The sequence below is a fragment of the Ochotona princeps genome, chromosome 9 (assembly GCF_030435755.1).
Source record: "Ochotona princeps isolate mOchPri1 chromosome 9, mOchPri1.hap1, whole genome shotgun sequence".
NCBI classification, from domain to species: Eukaryota; Metazoa; Chordata; class Mammalia; order Lagomorpha; family Ochotonidae; genus Ochotona; species Ochotona princeps.
This window is the reverse complement of record NC_080840.1, coordinates 32,630,268-32,649,220: the sequence shown is the minus strand read 5'-3', so window position 1 is coordinate 32,649,220 and position 18,953 is coordinate 32,630,268. Positions and strand designations below refer to the sequence as shown.

The 18,953-nt window shown below is 44.6% G+C and overlaps 2 protein-coding genes across 4 annotated transcripts; one reads left to right on the top strand and one right to left on the bottom strand.

The window, feature by feature from the left end:
• On the bottom strand, positions 1 to 14,035 carry FBXO43 (F-box protein 43). 2 transcript variants are annotated; one of them, XM_004580631.4, is made up of 5 exons: positions 13,324 to 14,035; positions 7,578 to 9,087; positions 4,859 to 4,961; positions 629 to 832; positions 1 to 501 (listed from the first exon to the last, which is right to left on the bottom strand). In XM_004580631.4, exons 1-5 carry the CDS (start codon positions 13,406 to 13,408, stop codon positions 253 to 255), a joined length of 2,151 nt encoding a protein of 716 aa, XP_004580688.2. In that variant the 5' UTR covers positions 13,409 to 14,035; the 3' UTR covers positions 1 to 252. The 2 variants fall into 2 exon arrangements, with proteins under 2 accessions (XP_004580688.2, XP_058524351.1); XM_058668368.1 differs by lacking the exon at positions 13,324 to 14,035 and adding an exon at positions 11,593 to 11,725.
• Positions 14,036 to 16,519: 2,484 nt separating this feature from the next.
• POLR2K (RNA polymerase II, I and III subunit K) lies at positions 16,520 to 18,628 on the top strand. Of its 2 annotated transcripts, none has more exons than XM_012925660.2 (4): positions 16,520 to 16,558; positions 17,242 to 17,307; positions 17,586 to 17,678; positions 18,283 to 18,628. In XM_012925660.2, exons 2-4 carry the CDS (start codon positions 17,247 to 17,249, stop codon positions 18,303 to 18,305), a joined length of 177 nt encoding a protein of 58 aa, XP_012781114.1. In that variant the 5' UTR covers positions 16,520 to 16,558; positions 17,242 to 17,246; the 3' UTR covers positions 18,306 to 18,628. The 2 variants fall into 2 exon arrangements, with proteins under 2 accessions (XP_012781114.1, XP_004580689.1); XM_004580632.3 differs by having other exon boundaries at positions 16,532 to 16,600.
• The last annotated feature ends 325 nt before the right edge of the window (positions 18,629 to 18,953 follow it).

The following is an 18,953-nucleotide window of genomic DNA, read 5'->3' as shown; positions in this document are numbered from 1 at the left end:
TTTGAGAACACTGAAAACTCTTTATTTAAAATACCAAGATATTAAAATAAGTTAACAAAACAGCTAGTAAAATAGAAAATTTCCAAAAATTAATCATTTAAGCCTAAAGTAGATTAGATATATACAAAACAGGAAAATTGATCAGCATCTGTCATTAATGGGAACATTTGTATGTGTTTAAAATAGTCATAATTTTTTCAGTCGGGAAGATACACCATTGTGCTGGGTGTGCTGCTTCTCCGTGAAGTCTCCTTAGAGGCGTTTGAGGTTCTTCTTGCTCTGGGCGCTCCCTGGGAGAGCATCTTTTCTGTGCCTTCCCTTCGTTGTGCCCCGGCTGCACTCTTCAGACCCATGGTAAGCACACAAACACAGCGCACAAAAGTCAAAGCCACAGGCCAGGCGGCTACACAGTCCCCTCCTCTTATAGGGCTGGTACTTGGCGGGGGACTGGCACCTTGGGCAGGGTTTCAATGCTTCATCGGTGAAAAGTGTCTTGGCAACCTGTGGTGAGAGCACACATGCACACACACACACACACACAAAGAGGCACTAATAAATCCTCCAGGCTGGTTTTATGTCAAACCCTGTCCAATGCTTCACTTCTGACAGGCTCATGGCAAATGCTCACCTTCACGTATTCCTCCTGCTTACTGCTTGGGTGAGTGACAGAAGAGCTTGCTAGGGGTGTCAAGACTTCTCCCCACGGGGATGAGCTGGGAACTTGCTCCTTCTGAGTGCTGGGCGTCCTAGCCTGCGCTTGCACAGATCTTAGAGCAGAGCGACTGAGAAGATGGGCCCGCGTGGCAGCATCCTCCACGTTTAGCACGGCCTGCTGTGACAGAGGGCGAGAGTCAACACCAACATCCCCAAACCTTCCGGAACAGCCTTGCAGCGCATGTGGATGATGGTGGAACTGAATTTATATCACCAGAATGTCCTCCTTAGACCATTTCCTTTTTTGGGAAAAACAAAGCCAGAATGTTTTGTTTTACCTTAACATGAGAAAGTCAAAGGAATTGAAAAAGGAAAAAAAAATAAAACAATGAACTCTAGCTTTATGTTTGCACAGTTAGTTATTTCTTCATTTATTTCAAGTGTTGATTTAGCAAACTTTTCCCAACAAGGGCCAGATTTTTTCTTTTCAGGCCATATAGTTACAGCTACTCAACTTGTGTTGGCTGTAGAGAAAACAGCTTGTAGACAACACATACATCAAAGATTGAGGCGAGATCCCAGAAAACTTACTTCAGATACATGGTGAAATCGAGCAGACTTCTGCACTTGTATGTTTATTGCAGTCCTAGTCAAACTAGCCAACAAAGGGAGTCAATCCAGGTACACCCAACAGATGAATGAATAAAGGAGATGTTAATACACATACATGGCAGAAAACCATTCAGTTGTAGAAGGAGAAGGAAAAGAAGATAAAAGAGAATAAGGAGGAGCAGGAAGAAACTTGGATGGAACAGGACATCAAGCCAAAAAGGTATAGACAGACAAGTACTACATGTGGAGGAGGAGTGAGAATGGTTAGGAGGTGCAGGGCTGCAGCTGCAGAATTTCTTTTAACTTCTGTAAAGCACAGTAGGATGACCATGGTTGACAATAATGAACAGAAGATTTCTCTACAATAATGCATAAGAGAATACTTTGAATGTTCTCAACACACAAAATAATAACTGTCTAAGGTGCAATTACATGATCTGATACTACACACTGAACACATGCATGGAAGTATCATGCAGCACTTGATAAACAGGTACAAATACCATGTGTCAATTAAAAGTAAAAATATATTTTTAAAAAGCCCACAGGTAATGGACTGGATTTAGCCCACACAACACAGTATTTAACCCCTATTTTAAGGCAGGGTCTAAAAGACGGGGGACTCTTGAAAGCTGACCACAGGCGATCATGGAGTTCTTTGAAGGTTTCTCAGGTTCCTCACCTTACCCACACATCAGAAGAACCAGGGCATTGTTTAGACTGTGAAATCCAATGTCTCTGGCTTGTTTTTGCAACTATCTGGTACTAATCTACTTGAACAGCTTTGCTACTTCAAAAGGAAAAAAAAGTCAAACCAACCTTTCATCTCTACTAGAGTCCCACATTACTAATGTTCAGTCAAGAAATATGGTAACAGGGGCTATCATTTTGCAGGCTAAGCCACTGTCTGTGACAGCAGCACTCCATACCCAGGTACTGGTTCAAGCCCCAGCTGCTCTGCTTTGCAGTCAACTTCCTGCTAATGCTCTTGGGAAGGCAGCAGATGATGGCTGGACTCCCTGGCTTTTGACTTTGGTCTGGCCCGGGCCTGGTTGTTGAAGTTTTGGGGGGCACAAGACCCATAGAGGCAAGGCCTCTCAATTTCTCTGTCACTATGCCTTTCAAATAACTAAATAAATAAACACATGTTTTTTTTTAAAATGCTAGTTGTGAATTCTCATATCACAACAACATATTTATCAAAACATGTTGTATACCTTAAATATATCCAATTTTTGTCAGTCACCTTAATGAGCATGAAAAATTAAAATATGTGTAATTAAATTATATAAAGAAATACTTTCAATAAAATATTCTTATAGCTATATTTTGTTAATCTTGGCAATGGATAAAAGAAAGTCAATTTTTTTAAAGACAAATTGATCTTCTTAAATAATTTTCAAAATAAAATTAACTATGGGAGAATTTTCTCATATGTCCTACTCTGTGTTTTCTCCCTCTCCCTCTCTCTCTTTCTCTCTCTCTCTCTCATCCTCTTTTGCCACAGGTGGCTCTGAACTATGCGGAGAGCTAAGACAAGTGAAATTATAGCAGCATAAGGACGTGGATACTGCAAACAGGTTTGGGGTAAACAAATGAATAAATTAAGGTACTAAATTTTGAAATCCATGCATATGAGGGTTCTTCAAAAATTACATAAATCACACATTATGAAAAAACTATCTTTACATTATTTCAAATGTTCACACCAAAACAAAATTTATTTAAAAATTGTTTTACTCTATAAAGATTCTATTGACTCAGTTAGGAGACAATGACAAAACATTCATCTGCTGGTTCACTAACCAAATGCCAGCTGGGCCAGGTTGGAGGCCAAAGCTGGGAGGCAGGAACTCAATCCAGATCTTCCAGAGGGGGTGCAGGAACCCCATTATTTGAGCCAACACAGTGCCTCCCAGGGCTTGCATTAGCACAAAGCTGGAATCAGGAGCTGGGGGCTGAGATCTCACACCTCAGGCATTTTCAACAGGGGACCCTGCGCATCTTACCTACCAGACCAAAGCATCAGCACTAAACTTACCATTTTGTGCCTTCATTTTTTTCCCACTCTTTAATTTGACACAGACACACAAAGACAAGTATCTTCTGTTCTCTGATTCACTCCGCAAATGCCTGCAACGGCCAAGGCTAGGTCAGACCAAAGCCAGGAGGCCATACTTCAATCCAGGTCTCTCACACGAGAGGCAGGGACCAAGTCCTCGAGTCAGCCCCTGCTGTCTCCAAGGGTGTGTGCTGGCAAGAAGCTGGACCGCAAGCAGGGGCACCAGGACTCAGCCAGGCACTCTGCCATGCCGTACAGGCGTCCTAAGCAGTGAATTAGCCAGTGTTCCAAACATCTACTTCCTCTATTTGGCTTCTAAGTTCATTTTCCTGTGGACTTTTAAAGTGCCCACTTAGAAGAAATCAGTTTAGCCAGTCATGAAAATGACACAATTAGCAGTTTGTAAAAATATTGTCTTCTGGTATTGGACTGGCCCAGCTCCACCTGTTGCAATCATTTAGGGAATGAACCAGTAGATGGAAGATCATGCTCTGTCCTTCTCTCATTGTAGCTCTGCCTTTCCAATAAAAAATAAATTAATTTAAAACAGAAAGGTACACATTGTACTATGAGAAACTGGCACAGTTCCCAACATGTAAAATCCAGGGAAAGGATTAGAATACAAGCACCCGCATGGATGTTTAACCTACCTGGTAAGAGGACACTTGGGACGCTCACATGTAATATCAGAGTGCCTAATCTACTTCCAATTCTAGTTTCCTACTGCTGCACACCCTGGGAAGTAACAGGTGATGGCTCATGTGCTTGAATCCCTTCACCCACCCAGGAGATCTGAATTGAGCTCCTGGCTTCCATTACGTTTAGGGGGTGAACCAGTGGATGGGAAACATGATGTGTTCTCTCTGCTTCTCTCTCACTCTCAAATCATTTTTAAAAATTGTTATACAGGGGGCCCGGCCGCGTGGCCTAGCGGCTAAAGTCCTCGCCTTGAACGCCCCGGGATCCCATATGGGCGCCAGTTCTAATCCCGGCAGCTCCACTTCCCATCCAGCTCCCTGCTTGTGGCCTGGGAAAGCAGTCGAGGATGGCCCAAAGCTTTGGGACCCTGCACCCGCATGGGAGACCCGAAAGAGGTTCCAGGTTCCCGGCATCGGATCGGCGCGCACCGGCCTGTTGCGGCTCACTTGGGAAGTGAATCATCGGACGGAAGATCTTCCTTTCTGTCTCCTCCTCTCTGTATATCTGACTTTATAATAAAAATAAATCTTTGAAAAAAATTGTTATACAAGTATCCAATAGGAATAACATCCAACATGTCATTGGTACCCAGATGCTGCCACAGTGTATAAATTTCAACATCAATAAAGCCCAGCGAGATCTTCCAGATATTAGGTAGTCCATTCAACTTTATAGGCCGGGTGGAAAGTTTTGAGAAAGAACTTATGAGTGAATAAAGTTAAAAACGGTTAAAAGATAACAGGAAAAAAAGACCAAAAATAGGTTGTCTGGTACTATTAAAAGGTTAGATACTTATGTGAATCCATTTCCGAGGAGTATTATATACATTACCTCAGAATTTGTTTTCAGTTGTGTGATATAACATTTTCTTCTCCGGTATGCTTTCTTATCTTGAATGACAATTTCACGCCAATTTCTGCTGACTTTCCAAACACTAAAATAAAAGGATCAGTCCTGATATTTTAAGTACTTCAAATAAATAGCAAATTTTAGACTGTAAATTTAAACTAAAATTTTACCGTAAAATATGACTTAAACAACAATGTTGATTCATGCTGCTTTATCATATCTAAGAGTCCTTATTAAAACAGACTGACTTAAGAGGCAGTGTTATAGAGGAAAGAAGTGAGATGAGAGAGAGAGAGAGGGAGAACTTCCATCTGCAGGTTCACTCCCCAGATGGCTGCAATGACAGGGACTGAAGCCAGGAGCCAGGAGCTTCATCCAGGTTTCCCATATGGCTCAGGAGCCCAAGTACTTCCACTGCTTCCCCAGACACATTAGCAGGGAGCTAGGTCAGAAGAGGGGCAGCCAGGACTTGAACCAGCTGCCCATATGGGATGCCTTTACTGTAGGTGGCAGCTTAACTCACTGTACTACAATATTAACCCCCAAGAATTACTGTTAGAAACATAAAATATATGCCAGCGTGATACTGGTGGGTCACTATTTTGTAAATGGACATTCAAATATGAATCCAGTGGGAGAGTGATGAAGAGGATTAACTTCAAATGTGACACTGCAATGAAATATTTAAAACACTACATTATCATCTGCAGAGATTTTCAAGATCAGTGATCCTATTACTATATTAGACATGTCTATAATTTTGATTAAATAAAAGCAAAATTAATTCTTCAATGGAAACATTAAGTGTCAAAGTAATACTATGATGAGGAGGTGAGCATTGTGGTCCAGCAACCTACGTCACTGCTTGGGATGCCCACATCCTGTGCGGGAGTGCCTGGGTTGAATCCCATTTACCAGTTGCCTGCTATTGTGCCTGGGAGGCAGCAGGTGATAGGCCAAGCCCTTGGCTTCCTGGCACCCACCAGGATACCCAGTTGAGATTCTGGGCTTCAAGCTTCAGCCTCATCCAACCCTGAATACTGCAGCCACTTGGAGAGTAAAACAGCATACAGAAGATCTCTGTCTCCTTCTCTTTTTCTGTTACTCTGCATTTCAAACCAACCAATCTTCCAAAATAAATGGACACTAATCTGCTTATATTCCTTATCAAGTCGATTCCAAAGGGCCTTAAAGCATGATGGGAGTGTGTATGAGTGTGTGTGGCGGGGTGGGGGAGGTAGATGGAGCAAATATTGGCTTCGGAACTGGACAGCTCACTGACAGACCTAGGTCTGCTTCCCCATCCCTTGGGGAGCTGCTGGCAGGTCACTTAACTTCTCTGGGTTTCAGTTTCTTCACCCTGAAAAACAGTGATTGGACCAGAAACTTCAAGAAATTTCCATTTGCAGCCTACAGTGAACCTGGGTGGGCTGAGTATGGGGAGGGGAATGAAGAAAAATGTTACTAGGAGCAGTGGCCATAAAAGATAGTCAAGACTGCAAACCAGCTCTTGACATACAGCTGTCAAGAAAGAGGTTATCCAGCTTCTTGCATGTTCTCTCCAACCATCACCTTGCAGAAATCTTGCTCCATGTGACTTCTCTCCTCCGTGGCCATGACATTCCTAGGGGTTTTGCCTCCTGGTGGTCTTGTGACTCTCCCAGATTGCCAGCATGAACATTCTCTCAAATTAGTCTTTGGAATTGACTGATCACCCTCTGCTCCCGAATGTTTTAACATTTCTCTTCAAGTATGTAGCAGCATTCAATCTACTGGCTTGTCTGTAAATAAAAATTCTTCAAGGCTCAGTTTCTTGAAATCTGCCAAAGTAATTAACTGCCATATCAGCAATGGAAATGAAATAATACCCATATATATTCTCATGGCCTGTGGCCAAACCCTGAAATGAAAGCTAACCATTGCTCCTGGGCAATAGAACTTTCTTTGAATAATTAAATGCTATCCTTCATCTGTTGCCATTTCTTAGTCATCACAATACTTTGTTTCTGGACAAGTTTCACAATTTTAATACATGTGCAACTGATAATAGATGTGAGCTATTAAGCAAATCATTAAATCATTTCTGTAGAACAAAGCTTGCTATCTTGGAAATATTCCACTTGTAGGCAATCTGTTCTAAAATGACAGTGATTAAGATATTTATCCAGAAAAAAATAATACTGGTGCTTTTAAACAGAAAAAAAAAAACCCACTAGCAAACTCCATTAGAAATTCTACAGAGATCACCTTTCATATTGTGTGAGGCAACCTAAGGCAGAAATAATAAACAATGCAATAAGACAACCAGTCAAATCACAGAAAAAACGAACAAAAACTTCACAACTTAAAAAAAAAAAAAAAAACAATGGAAAGGGCTAGCATTGTGGTGCAGTAAGCCAAACTCCCACCTGCAATGCGCACATCCCACATCAGAACGCCAGCTCTAGCCCCAGCTGCTCTGTGTCTGCTCCAGCTCCCTGCTACTGCGCCTGGGAAAGCAGCAATGGATGAACCAAGTATGGGCCCCAGGCACCCCTGTGGAAGACCGAAGTGGAGAATCTCCAGGCTCCTAGTGATGGTGTGTACCAGCTCCCGGCTATTGTGGCCATTTGGAGAGTGAAGCAGTGGTTGTACTATATTTATATCATTCATGCCCTCCCCTTAAAAAAAAAAAATTTATTTCATAGAATGCGTTGCTTACCTGCATAGGCTCTCTGCAGTCAAGGAGTCTAAAACCATAGCAAGAATATGCTTTAAATTTCTATAGTTTAACTCCGTTAAGATGTCCAGCTTTTCTAGCCCCATTTTCTTGCCAATTAGCCCCGCAAGAACACACTTCAGCACAGCTATTTTATCCCCATCCCTTTCTTCCAAGAATTCCTGGGCACCGTTTGGCTGGAATCTTTTCCTTTTGCTTGTCGAGAAGAGCTCATGGACCAACTGCAAGGCTGGGGTCTTTGACAGATCTCTAAGGCTTAAACTCCACTCCCCAGCCTTCCCGACGCTGCCCTGCTGGCTCTCGGTCTCCGAGGTGTCGGGAGTGGCCACCGGCCTCGCAGCGGAGCTGGAATGGACCACCTGCTTTTCCTCTTCCGTCTCCGACTGCGAACTTTGCTCGCGGAGGGTGGACAGCCTTCTCGACCTCCCGAGACGCCTCGACTTCCTGATGGCGTCCCTGGATTTAAGAGCTCCCTTGTGCTTCTGTAGCAGCTCTTGGAAGGAACCTTCTGGGTCAGACAGGGAATCTTCGGACCTGTCCAAGCTGAGGGAGTTAAAACCGCTGTCTTCGGGCGTGGAAATGCTGACTCTCACCTCGGGAGAGGGAGAAAGCGTGTGGCTCCCGTGGAATTGAATACTTGCCACCAGATTGCTGATGGGCGTGACAAATATGTCCTCCTCTGTGTCACAAGTGAGTCCACTCCCGGAGGAGCCCAGAAACTCGGGACACGTATTTTCATCCACGCTTAAACTGCTGTCACTGAAGTCGTGGGTGATAGAGTCCTTGAAGTGACTGCCCTGAATTGGAGATATGCATTCCACCTCAAAGAGGCCCAAGTCGCCGTCTTTGGCGTCTTCATCATCGATGGTGGAAGTCTTTTGTTGAGAGAAAGTTTGCCTCAGGTTCTGACTGCTGGAAGCCACTGGCTCCCTCTTGTTAGCGCTGGGGATAGCCAGAGGGCTACACTTAGCTTGCCTGGGGGAGCTGGGGGCACTGCTCGTGCTAGGCTTCTCCAAGGTGGGCGCCTGGCTCACGCTGCTTTCTAGACAATGATTCTGGGACTCCGAGTCTCCCTGGAGGAGAGAGAAGGCCACATTCAACCGTCTCCGCAGCAAGTGCTTTTTCCCACGGACTTTGGGTGTTTCGCAAATCTCTGGGGATGTAACCCTTTCCCTCCCCGGGTACACACATGTCTTCCTTTGAGGAGGAGACTCCAAAGGATGGGCTAAGCCGAGGCTTGCAGTGGCAGAGTGCTCATGCAGTAACACTGGGTCTTTCTCTTTCTTCCCCCTGGATTCTTTGTCTGTGCAGCAGAAGCGGAAGCTGCAAGTTTGCAACAGCTCTTCATAGCCACCATCTTGAAATGAAGACACAAGAGGCAAATCTCTGGGCTTGGGGTACTCCAAGTGGACCCTGGGAGAGTTGGAATCGTTTCCTGCTCCAAGGGTAGCTTGGCCTGGGTGTCTTTGGGACATCTTGGAAATCTCTGTTTCTGCAAAGTGAAAACAAATCAAAGTCTTTATAGTGAGGAACCGGGAAGCTTGCTTCAAAATGTATTACCAAATTTGAGTACAGAGGATAATGGAAACTTATATAATACTTTTAGAAATTTACTTCAAAAAATCTACTTCACAATATACTATTGTGTATATTATGTAAAACATTCATCAAACCATAATCTAAGTTACATGCACAGATATTTTGTTAAATTACCCTTATGGGGGGGGGGGTGAGGGATATCCTAGCAAGGTTATTTTTATCTTATTATTCCATAATTTTAACAGCATTACATCACATGAATTATCTGTAATGTTCTAGCTTATTGCAGCTGGCCTGTATTAGTTTGTCGGACTTCTTTTCAGTTTGGGTTTGTAAATCATAAAGGTAACTTTAAAATATTGTATGCTGGGACCAGGGATGTGGTGTAGCAAGTTAAGCTGCTGCTTGAGTTGTTGCAACCCACAAGGTCACTTGTTGGAGTCGTAGCTGTTCCACTTGCAATCTAGCTCCCTCTTAGTGCACTTGGGAAAGCAGTGGAGGATGACCAAAAAGGTTGGGCCCTTTGCCATCCACATGGCTCCTGGCTTCAGCCTGGCCCAGCCCTGGCTATTTGTGGGGAGGACAAAAACAGCAGATGGAAAAATCTGTCTCAATTTCTCTGTAAGTCTGCTTTTTAAACAAATAAATCTTTAACCAAAAATGTAAGTTCTTACACAGATGATGAGTGCTCCTGCTAGTGCCAAGAGCAACCATGCCTGTGTATGCTTACAGACACACTAACTAGGTCTGCTGCAGAAACCACCTGAATGCCCACACTGAACCCTTTTCACAAAGACTCTTAGAAGACAGGCAGTTGCCACAGTGGTCAACACTACCATAGTGTCTGGGTTTAATGTGTCCCTCGGACTTCCGACTTCCGCTTCCTGCTGAACCCTAGGAGTTGGCAGTAAAGGCTCAAGTAATTGCGTTCCTGACACTCATGTTAGAGACATAATTGGACATTCAGTCCAGCTCTTGCGGGCATTCTGGGGAGTGAATCCATAGACGGCCACTCTGTCTATCTGCCTCTTCCTTCCCAAAATATAATTCTGGGGCCAGAGCATGGTGTAGCGGGCGGGCTACGCCTCTGCCTGTGGCACCTGCATCCGATTTGGATGCCTGTTCAAGTCCAGGCTGCTTCATTTCCAATCCAGCTCCTTGCTAATGTCTTGGGAAAGTAGCCATCCTCTGATGACTCAAGTCTTTGGACCCCTGCACCCAGGTAGAATACCAAGAAGAAGAAGCTCCTGGCTCCCAGCTTCGGATCAGTCTAGCTCTGGCCATTGTGGCCATTTGTGGAGTAACCAGCAGATGGAAGAATTTTCTGTTTCAATTCTGCCTTTCACATAAAAAATCTTTTAAAAAATTCTTTAGCTTGTTGATACGTCTTAAATACATTCTTCTTGGGCTAACCATAATGGATCCCTACACCACAGATATGGGATTGTTTCCAACTTGGCATGTCGCATTTGTTCTTGACTCAGTTTCTACATGCTTTGAGATGCCAGCTCCTGTTTCAGGCTTGAACTTACAGATAATAGTAACTATTTGTAAGGTATCCAATATTTACAGCACACTTGAATTCCCCATATTGAATTCCAAGCAATTGCTTTAAAAAAAAAAAAAAGAAGAAGAGTTAAGAGTTACTCAGTAACTATGCGGGTGATAACACTAGGATATGGTAGTCACTCCTTAACTTTTTCAACAGCATTACCACATTCCTTCTTTGTAGAAATCTGAATTAAAAGGAAGGTAAGAAATTTACTATACTCTTCGATACATTTTCAGATTATTGGGGGAAAGAACTATGAAAATTATTTTTCTCTGAGTTTTCCATAAGCCCAAAACATGACTTTTTCCCCTCTGTTAAAAGAACTTTGGGGTTGATGGTGGAGTGGGTATTCAGTAGAACAATAAAGTAGCTGCTTGGGACACCTCTTCCCACACTGGAGTCCCTGATGTGAATCCTGACCGCTCTGTGTCCAATCCAACTTCCTGTGGCTGTGCATTCCTGGAAGTACCCAGGTCCCTGCCATCCAAACGGGAGACACAGATGGAGTTCCAGTTTCCTGATGTCAGCCTGTCCCAGACCTGGCTGCTGTAGTCACTTGGGGGAGTGAACCAGCAGGTGGACACTGTCTGTCTTTACTTCTGCCTTTCAAATAAAAAGTAAGTTAAAAACAATTGTAAAATATCTTAGGAAGATCTATTTTAGCAGGCTGCAATGGTATAGTCATGCATTTTTGCCTAACGTATAGCAGTTCAGATGTAAGGGAACAGACTTCTTATAAAATGTTAACTCTAAACAGAACAAAACATTTCTTTATGGCATCATGATCATTTTTGCCAGGGAAAGTAATCTAACCTTTTAAAATCATACTCCTAGTTGGGGCATTTTGGCATCTTGGTTAAGATGCCTCTTGAGGGGATGTCATCCCATTTCAGTCTGGGACATCACCTGCTACTTTGGATCCCAGTTTCCTCAGGTACACATGGAGGGCAGCAGGTGATGCCCCAAGCTCTTGGGTCTCCACTTTCCACATGTAAGACCCAGATGAATGTCCAGGCTTCTGGCTTCAGCTTGGCCCAGTGACCGTTGCAAGTATCTAAACAGTGAATCCGTGAATGTTTCTTTTAAATAAGCAAAAAATAAATTTGAGAAATTAAGACAGAATCATAGGCCCCCTTTGAAAATAATTTTAAATGTTTATTTTTTTCAGCTACTTAAATGCACAGTGACACAGAAATAAATACATACATACAGAGAGAGAGAGAGAGAGAGAGAGAGAGAGAGAGAGAATATCTACCATCTGCTGTTCATTTCCCCAAATGCCTATGATAGCAAGGGCTGAACCAGGGTGACGCCAGATACCCAGAATTCTGTCCATGTCTCCCATATGGGTGCAGGAACCCAGTAACTGGGCCATTATCTGCAACCTCCAGGATGCATTACCAGGAAGCTGGATACAAATACAGCAGCTACAACTTGAACTGGCTCTTTGATAGGGCACAGTGTGGGCATCCCAGGTGGCAACTTAGAAAACTGGACCCCAGCTATACTCCTTCACACTTTTCAATAAATCTCACACTGCTTCCTTTAGAACTTATTTATTGAAAAGGCAGAGTGGCAGAGAGGGCAGAGACCTAGAGAGAGCTTCCATCTGCTGGTTCACTTTCCAAATGCCCACAAAAGCTGAGGCTGAACCATGCTAAAGTCAGGAGCTTGGGACTGTCTCCTACATGGGTAACACAGACCCAAGTACTCGGATCAATAACCACCGTCTCCACAAGCACACTGGCAGGAAGCTAAACTGGCAGAGGAACAGGTAGGTCTCAAGCTGGCATCTTCTGACACGTGGCCAGTGGCTTAAGCCACTGGGCTATGACACGCACTGCATGCATTCCTCAGCTACCTACCTCCCACACGATCTGTGCTAATTTCTGCATGTGTGAGAGTCCAAACAATGATCAAGCTTTGCTTTCTACTATTTGTTTCTATATTTTTGTCTCCAAAGAGCAAAGGACTAATACAGGCTGTGTTTTCAAACTACATTTTCCTCTCATTTTCCCTCTGAGAATCACTATGTTAAGTTTGTCTTTAGTACAATGAAGTCAAGGTGTCCTTTTCAAAGAATAAGTATTTGGTGCAGTGCCTAGGATGCCACGTGAGATGCCTGCTTCCCGTATCAGAGCGCCAGGTTCAAGATGCCCGCAAATGCATGCCTGGGAGACATGGACTGACTCCCCAGCCCCCAGTTTTGGCTTGGCCCAGCCCTGGCTGTTGACAGCAGTTGGAAAGTGAATCAGCAGGTAGAAACTTTAACCACTCTCAGAAAGTGTGAACTATTCTGCGCTGTCACCACTAGGTGTCGCACTATGCTCGGATTTAGGAAACTGCACCAGGCGGCAGCATTATTTCCTCCCCCTTAAAAATATATATTATATATAATGCTTAATATATATTAAGTATATTTATATTTATATAAATAGCTAAATACATGGTTTTTTCTATTCATCACATTTGACGCTGTCTCTAATACTCATTCCCTGTTGTCATCATTTTCCTCTTCAATTACCCCAGGATGGTCTCAAAATCTAATATTCTGTCAAAATCAACTCTAAAACATTGTTTATTACGATTTCACTGCATCCAGATTGCCTTCATTTTGTTCAAAGTGGCAAATCTTACCATCAGTCCATCTGGAGCTCTCAGATGTCAAAGTGACGCAGGTTTCCAAGCCAGAAAACCTCTCATCTCTGCCTGTCCAATTCATGCCCAAATTATGTCACTTAACCGGGGGGAAGCTGGGGTTGGAACAATTCATTCTAAGGCCCCGCAGCTAACAGCACAGGAGAGCTACAGTTTGGTTCCACCCGAGGACATGGCTCAGGAATGGATGGCTGCCGACTCTGGAAAGTGCAGGGCCGGGTCCTTGGGAGTTTTCTTTCCAGCAGCCTTCCAGGAAACCACAATCCTCCTATCCCGGCTTATTCCCAGCTGAATTTCCCCCCAGGAGGGTCTCCAGAAAGGCCAAGGAAGCTAACAGCGCCGTACCTCCCGGCAGCTGGGTGCCTAACGGTCTCCCCCGCGACGTCAATAATCCGCCTGTCCCCTATCCGCGCGACCTGCTCGAGGCCGGGCAAGACGGCCACACCTGCACCCCCACACCCCCACTCCTCCTGCCCCCAAAGCCAGGGCCGGCCCCGGGCCGGCTGGGGCGTCACCTGCAGCGCAGAAGGGGTAGGGCTGCGGGCGCCTCCCTTAGGCCCCGACGCCTGGACAACACAGCGGGACGCGGCCCCGGGGTGGGAGTGGGGCAGGTGGGCCGCCCAGGAGCCAGGCAGCCGGCGCCCACCTGGGGGTCCTCGCGCCCGCCCCACCTGGAGGCCAAGGACGGCGGGGCGCCCAAGGGTGCCGGCAAGGGCTGCAGCCGGGCGCGTCGGGGGAGCAGCCTCGGCCCGGGTCCCCACGGGATGCCAAGCTATGGCAACCCCCACGTCAGGTTCGCGTGGGGCCGCCGCCCTGCCCTCCTTCCGTTTGAACTGCCCGCCCCGAGTAACCGCTACGCGCAGCCTCGCCACGGCCCGAGCGCCTCCCCGGCTCCGCAGCGCCCCCGCCGGCCGCCCGGCCACCTGCAGCCTTTTATTTTTACAAGGTTTTTTTTTTTTTTTTTTTTTCCCAAAAAGATTTAGATTTATTTTTATTGCAAAGTCAGATATACAGACAGGACAGAGAGGAAGATCTTTTGTCCGATGATTCACTCCCCTTCTTTTTAAAAATTGTACTTCAGTACTATTATTATTTTATGATACGGTTCCATAAGCTCTGGGATTTCACTGAGTTCCCCTATATGATTACTATAGTATAGTTCTCCATAAAAGTCATAGGTCGATCAGTGCTGGCATGGACAATGGCAGAGTCCAGCATCCTATTGTCAAGATATAGTAGATGGGGCTCGGCAGCGTGGCCTAGTGGCTAAGGTCCTCGCCTTGATCCCATATGGCTGCTGGTTCTAATCCCGGCAGCTCCACTTCCTCTCTGTCTCTCCTCCTCTCAGTATAAAAAATAAAATAAATCTTTAAAAATATATATATAGTTTAAAAAAAGGATATAGTAGATAATTTCATTGGGAGTCCATCTTTGTCCGGAAGTAGAGATGCATACTGCATTGTATCCTCACATCTGGTGATTATAGTCTCCATTACACAGTTACTATACATCCGCTTAAACGAAAAGCCACAATACAAAATCAACCAAAGGAAGAAAAATAGAAATTCACAACACCATGAATCTTCAGCAACACATTACTCATTCAGCAGCATGTTATTCAACTTCATGGTATTATTCTTCACAGTTTTGTGAATTTCTTCTTCCTGTTGTTGATTTTGTTCTGTGGCTTTTCATTTAAGTGGGTGCATAGTAACTGCGTATTGGAGACTATCATATCTAGTAGCATGCCATTTAACTTCATGATGTTATTTTTATAAGTTTTAAAAAATTATTATTTTCCATGATTCAGTTTTATAGGTGTAGATTCTCCTCCCTCCCCTTCCTTCATCCACATTTCACCCTCCACAATCTGCCCCCCATTTATTGCAATAGTATAGTTCTTCAGTAATATTAGTTTTTTTAAAAAAGATATTTATTTTTTATTACAAAGTCAGATATACAGAGAGGAGGAGAGACAGAGAGGAAGATCTTCCATCCGATGATTCACTCCCCAAGTGAGCCGCAACAGGCCGGTGCGCACCAATCCGATGCTGGGAACCAGGAACCTCTTCCAGGTCTCCCACGAGGGTGCAGTGTCCCAATGCATTGGGCCGTCCTCGACTGCTTTCCCAGGCCACAAGCAGGGAGCTGGATGGGAAGTGGAGCTGCCGGGATTAGAACCGGCGCCCATATGGGATCCTAGTGCGTTCAAGGTGAGAACTTTAGCCGCTAGGCCACGCCGCCAGGCCCGAGGCACATTCTTAAGTTGCTCTGTGTGGACATCAGAGTCTGAACTTCTGGACATGAAAGGTGAACCTTTAGTTCTCCAGTCCTGGGATGGGGCACTTCCTACTAAGATATCAGACACCATCCATGGGGAGGGAAAGTCACCCGCCTCTCCAGCCATTTATAACAATGTCGCCTGAGTTGTGATGACTTCATTTGCTTTGCTCTGCTCTAATTCTAAGAAAAATGTCTTTTGAGAAAGATATCACAGAATGTAAATGTTCTGAACCCAACTGGCATTTATACCACTGAGCTTCTGATGTTTCTAAGATTGGATCTCCAACAAACAGGCCTTTCTTCTTCTTCCTCTTCCAGCAGAAATACATGGGACTGAAAGAGGCTCCGCGAACAGTTAAAGCTTCCCGACGTCCGTAGCTTTCCGTGCCAGTGGCTGAGGTAGCTGCCCCTCAGACCCTTCGGAAAGTGCTTTTCTACGTGAATGCCATTAGTGTCATCGATACTTTCTTAAAATTGTTTATTAATACAAAGAGAACGTATCTCACAGGTACACTCCTAAGATAAACACACACTCCCTCCCTCAATGCTGACACCTCCCCCCTCGCTTCGTTTTAATGTTAGCAAAAACATCGTTTCAGTTCATTCTAGAAACACAGGCTTCGATCCTATGTTCCTCCGAGTAACGGCGCGCCCGGGAGGCCACCTGTCCGGAAAAGCGGTCATTTCTGCCCATCTAGTCAGAAATACAGGCTTCCTTAGAATTCAAGAACGGCTAGGACGTCTTCCTTTTCTGAATAAGCGTGAGTCAAACAGGTACTGGACGTCCCCAGGATTACAGGGACGCGGGAACAGCACACTTTAACAGCCTGCCGCCATCCCGGTTTACCCAAGCCGCGCCAGGGCGGAAGGGGGCGTTCTCGGCTTCGCGTCATCAGCCAGCGCCGGAAGCGGAGCGCGACCTCGCTACGCGGTGAGTCCTGTGTGAGATGCTGGGTTAATTCTTGCCTCGGAGGTAGGAAATGATGTTGGGCTTGGGGTTCTGGCTTGGCGGTGTTTGAGACAAACCAAAATGACCCTTGGGCCGGTAAAGGTCCAGAGTGGAGTTGGAGTCGGGAGATAACTGGGGGGGTGGGGGGGTGGAGTCGTTGCCGCCAGTCCTTTGCTTGGTTTTGAGTTTAGCTTGTGTAACCACCGGGAGTTATTTCAGTATTCTTCCCTTCATGTAGTCTGTCCCTCCTTGAAGGACTATACTTTTCTTTGAAAGAAAAATTTCAGGATAAAGTTTTTCAGTGTGTAAGATGAGAACTCGAGCCGGGCAGCCAGCTCCGAATCCCTTGGCTTTTAGTAGTGGGGCAGTTTTGCGCAAAGTTAGATCTCTAAGGCTCGGCTTCTTCCTGTGTAAAAACAAGCGTGGCCCTTGAGGATTGCTGCGAAGATTGGAGTGAAGTAATCAGTAGAAAACCCTTTGCTGTTCCCGTGTGGATAGATGCTCCGTAGTTGGGTATAGAAAAGCCAACTTCCAGAATTTTGGGGCAAAGTGCAGATGAAGGATTGGGGACGGGGGGGTCTCGTATTTTTCCTGAAAAAAAAAAAAAAAAAAAAACGAGGGAAGGACCTCTCTGAGAAACTGATTCTTTGATTCTGCGGTTGTAGGAACAATGGACACCCAGAAGGACGTTCAGCCCCCCAAGCAGCAGCCAATGATTTACATTTGTGGAGGTAAGGAGCCTGCTGGCCCCGAGGAAGGGGTATTTGTGGCTTCCTGTGGTTTTTATGAAGTGATTGCATCGATCTTTGCATCGGGGAATTATTTGTGTTTGAAGGTAGGAAGGGGAACCTCGGAGCCCCCTCTGGCACCCCTGCCTGCCCCAGAAAGGTGGCATTGCCCACATTCTGAATTTTAGTGTGTTGGGTTGCCATGGGTTATGAATACAGCTAAGGTGCTTTACTCATCTGCAGAGTTTTCTTTAACTTGGATGATGTCTCTTTTTTCCTAGAATGTCACACGGAAAATGAGATAAAATCCAGGGATCCAATCAGATGCAGGGAGTGTGGATACAGAATCATGTACAAGAAGAGGACAAAAAGATGTATCCTTTGCCTGTACTTTTTAAAAAGGAGGAAGGAGCCAGCTGGAGAGTGATGCTGGGCTGCCAGACACCACTCCTGGTAGAAATGGTAATAACTCCGGATTACTTAAGAGAGAGAGGCAATTAGCATTTCTATAGTCCAGAACATGTAAGTGAAATACTAGTCGATTTTCATTCGTAAGTTTATTGTCCAGAAAGTCTGTATTTATGTGAGAACTGATAGCTAAGCTTGACAGATAAATTATACAAGGAGAAATACAAATATTGTGTATGCTACCTGGAGGGAGGAAGTGGCGCCGACACATTACAGCCAGCGCTGAGAGCAAGTTATCATGTGGTGGCTGAACAGTTGCTAAAGAATCGCAAGGTGCTACGTTTAACATTGCTTCAGTGTTTTGTGATGGGTTTTTTTTTATCATATCTTGGAAAATACTAATAAAAATTGAAAGCTTTTCTCATTTAATAAAATAGTGAATCCTAGGCCGTTGTGCGCTTTAAATGAACAAACTAGTTTATTGCAAAGAGAATGTGATTTGGAAGTTTTAGTTCTTTTTGTATAGTTTTCAACCACATGTTTTTAAATCCTTAACTCAGATTAATACAGTGGTGGTTTTTGATGCCCGATGAAACGTGACAGTTGAAAGGAATGTCCACATTTGTACTTGGGTTTGCTGTACATGTTTCTCCTTGTTGTATAGCTTCTGATGTAGCATACTTACCCTTTTGAGCTACATATGATTTCCCTTTAAAAACCGTATTGTATTTAGGTATCTTTTAATGTAAGGAAATTGTTCAAATACATGACTTATAATTTAATTTTTTGTGATGTATGTTAAAATTGCTTTCTTACACTGTGCTTACAGTCACAACCTAGAACCCTCTGGGGTCCTTGTGAAACATGCAGATGTGTAGATTCCTCTGAAAGCCTAATAAAGTCAGTTACTTGGAAACCGCTGTTTGTGCCAGTAAATGTGTGCCAAGTGTCTTGGTACAGGGTGTGGCAGTGTATTTGCTGGCTGAATTTTAGTTCAGTTTTTCACATACTACTTGGCCAGTGGTGATGGCCTTTCTGTATTTCTATATAATGAGTGAGTATTTTAAAAATCTTGGATGAGATGGGCCCAACACAGCAGCCTAGTGTCTAAAATCCTCACCTTGCATGTCCCCAGCTGCCCCGCCTCCCATCCAACTCTCTGCTTGTGGACTGGGAAAGAAGTCAAGGACAGCCCTAAATCCTTGGGACTCTGCACTCTCGTGAGAGACCTAGAAAATGCC

Bases quoted from the DNA above. Each gene is read 5' to 3' on its own strand.
- FBXO43 (XM_004580631.4), bottom strand. From the start codon at position 13,408: ATGAATTGGACAGGCAGAGATGAGAGGTTTTCTGGCTTGGAAACCTGC. The intron at 9,088-13,323 runs GTAAGATTTGCC...TTCACTTTGCAG, and splicing joins GAGCTCCAGATGGACTGATG to AAACAGAGATTTCCAAGATG. The intron at 833-4,858 runs GTAATGTATATA...CCTCTGTCACAG, and splicing joins AACTGAAAACAAATTCTGAG to CAGGCCGTGCTAAACGTGGA.
- POLR2K (XM_012925660.2), top strand. From the start codon at position 17,247: ATGGACACCCAGAAGGACGTTCAGCCCCCCAAGCAGCAGCCAATGATT. The intron at 17,308-17,585 runs GTAAGGAGCCTG...CTTTTTTCCTAG, and splicing joins AATGATTTACATTTGTGGAG to AATGTCACACGGAAAATGAG. The intron at 17,679-18,282 runs GTATCCTTTGCC...AGATTAATACAG, and splicing joins CAAGAAGAGGACAAAAAGAT to TGGTGGTTTTTGATGCCCGA.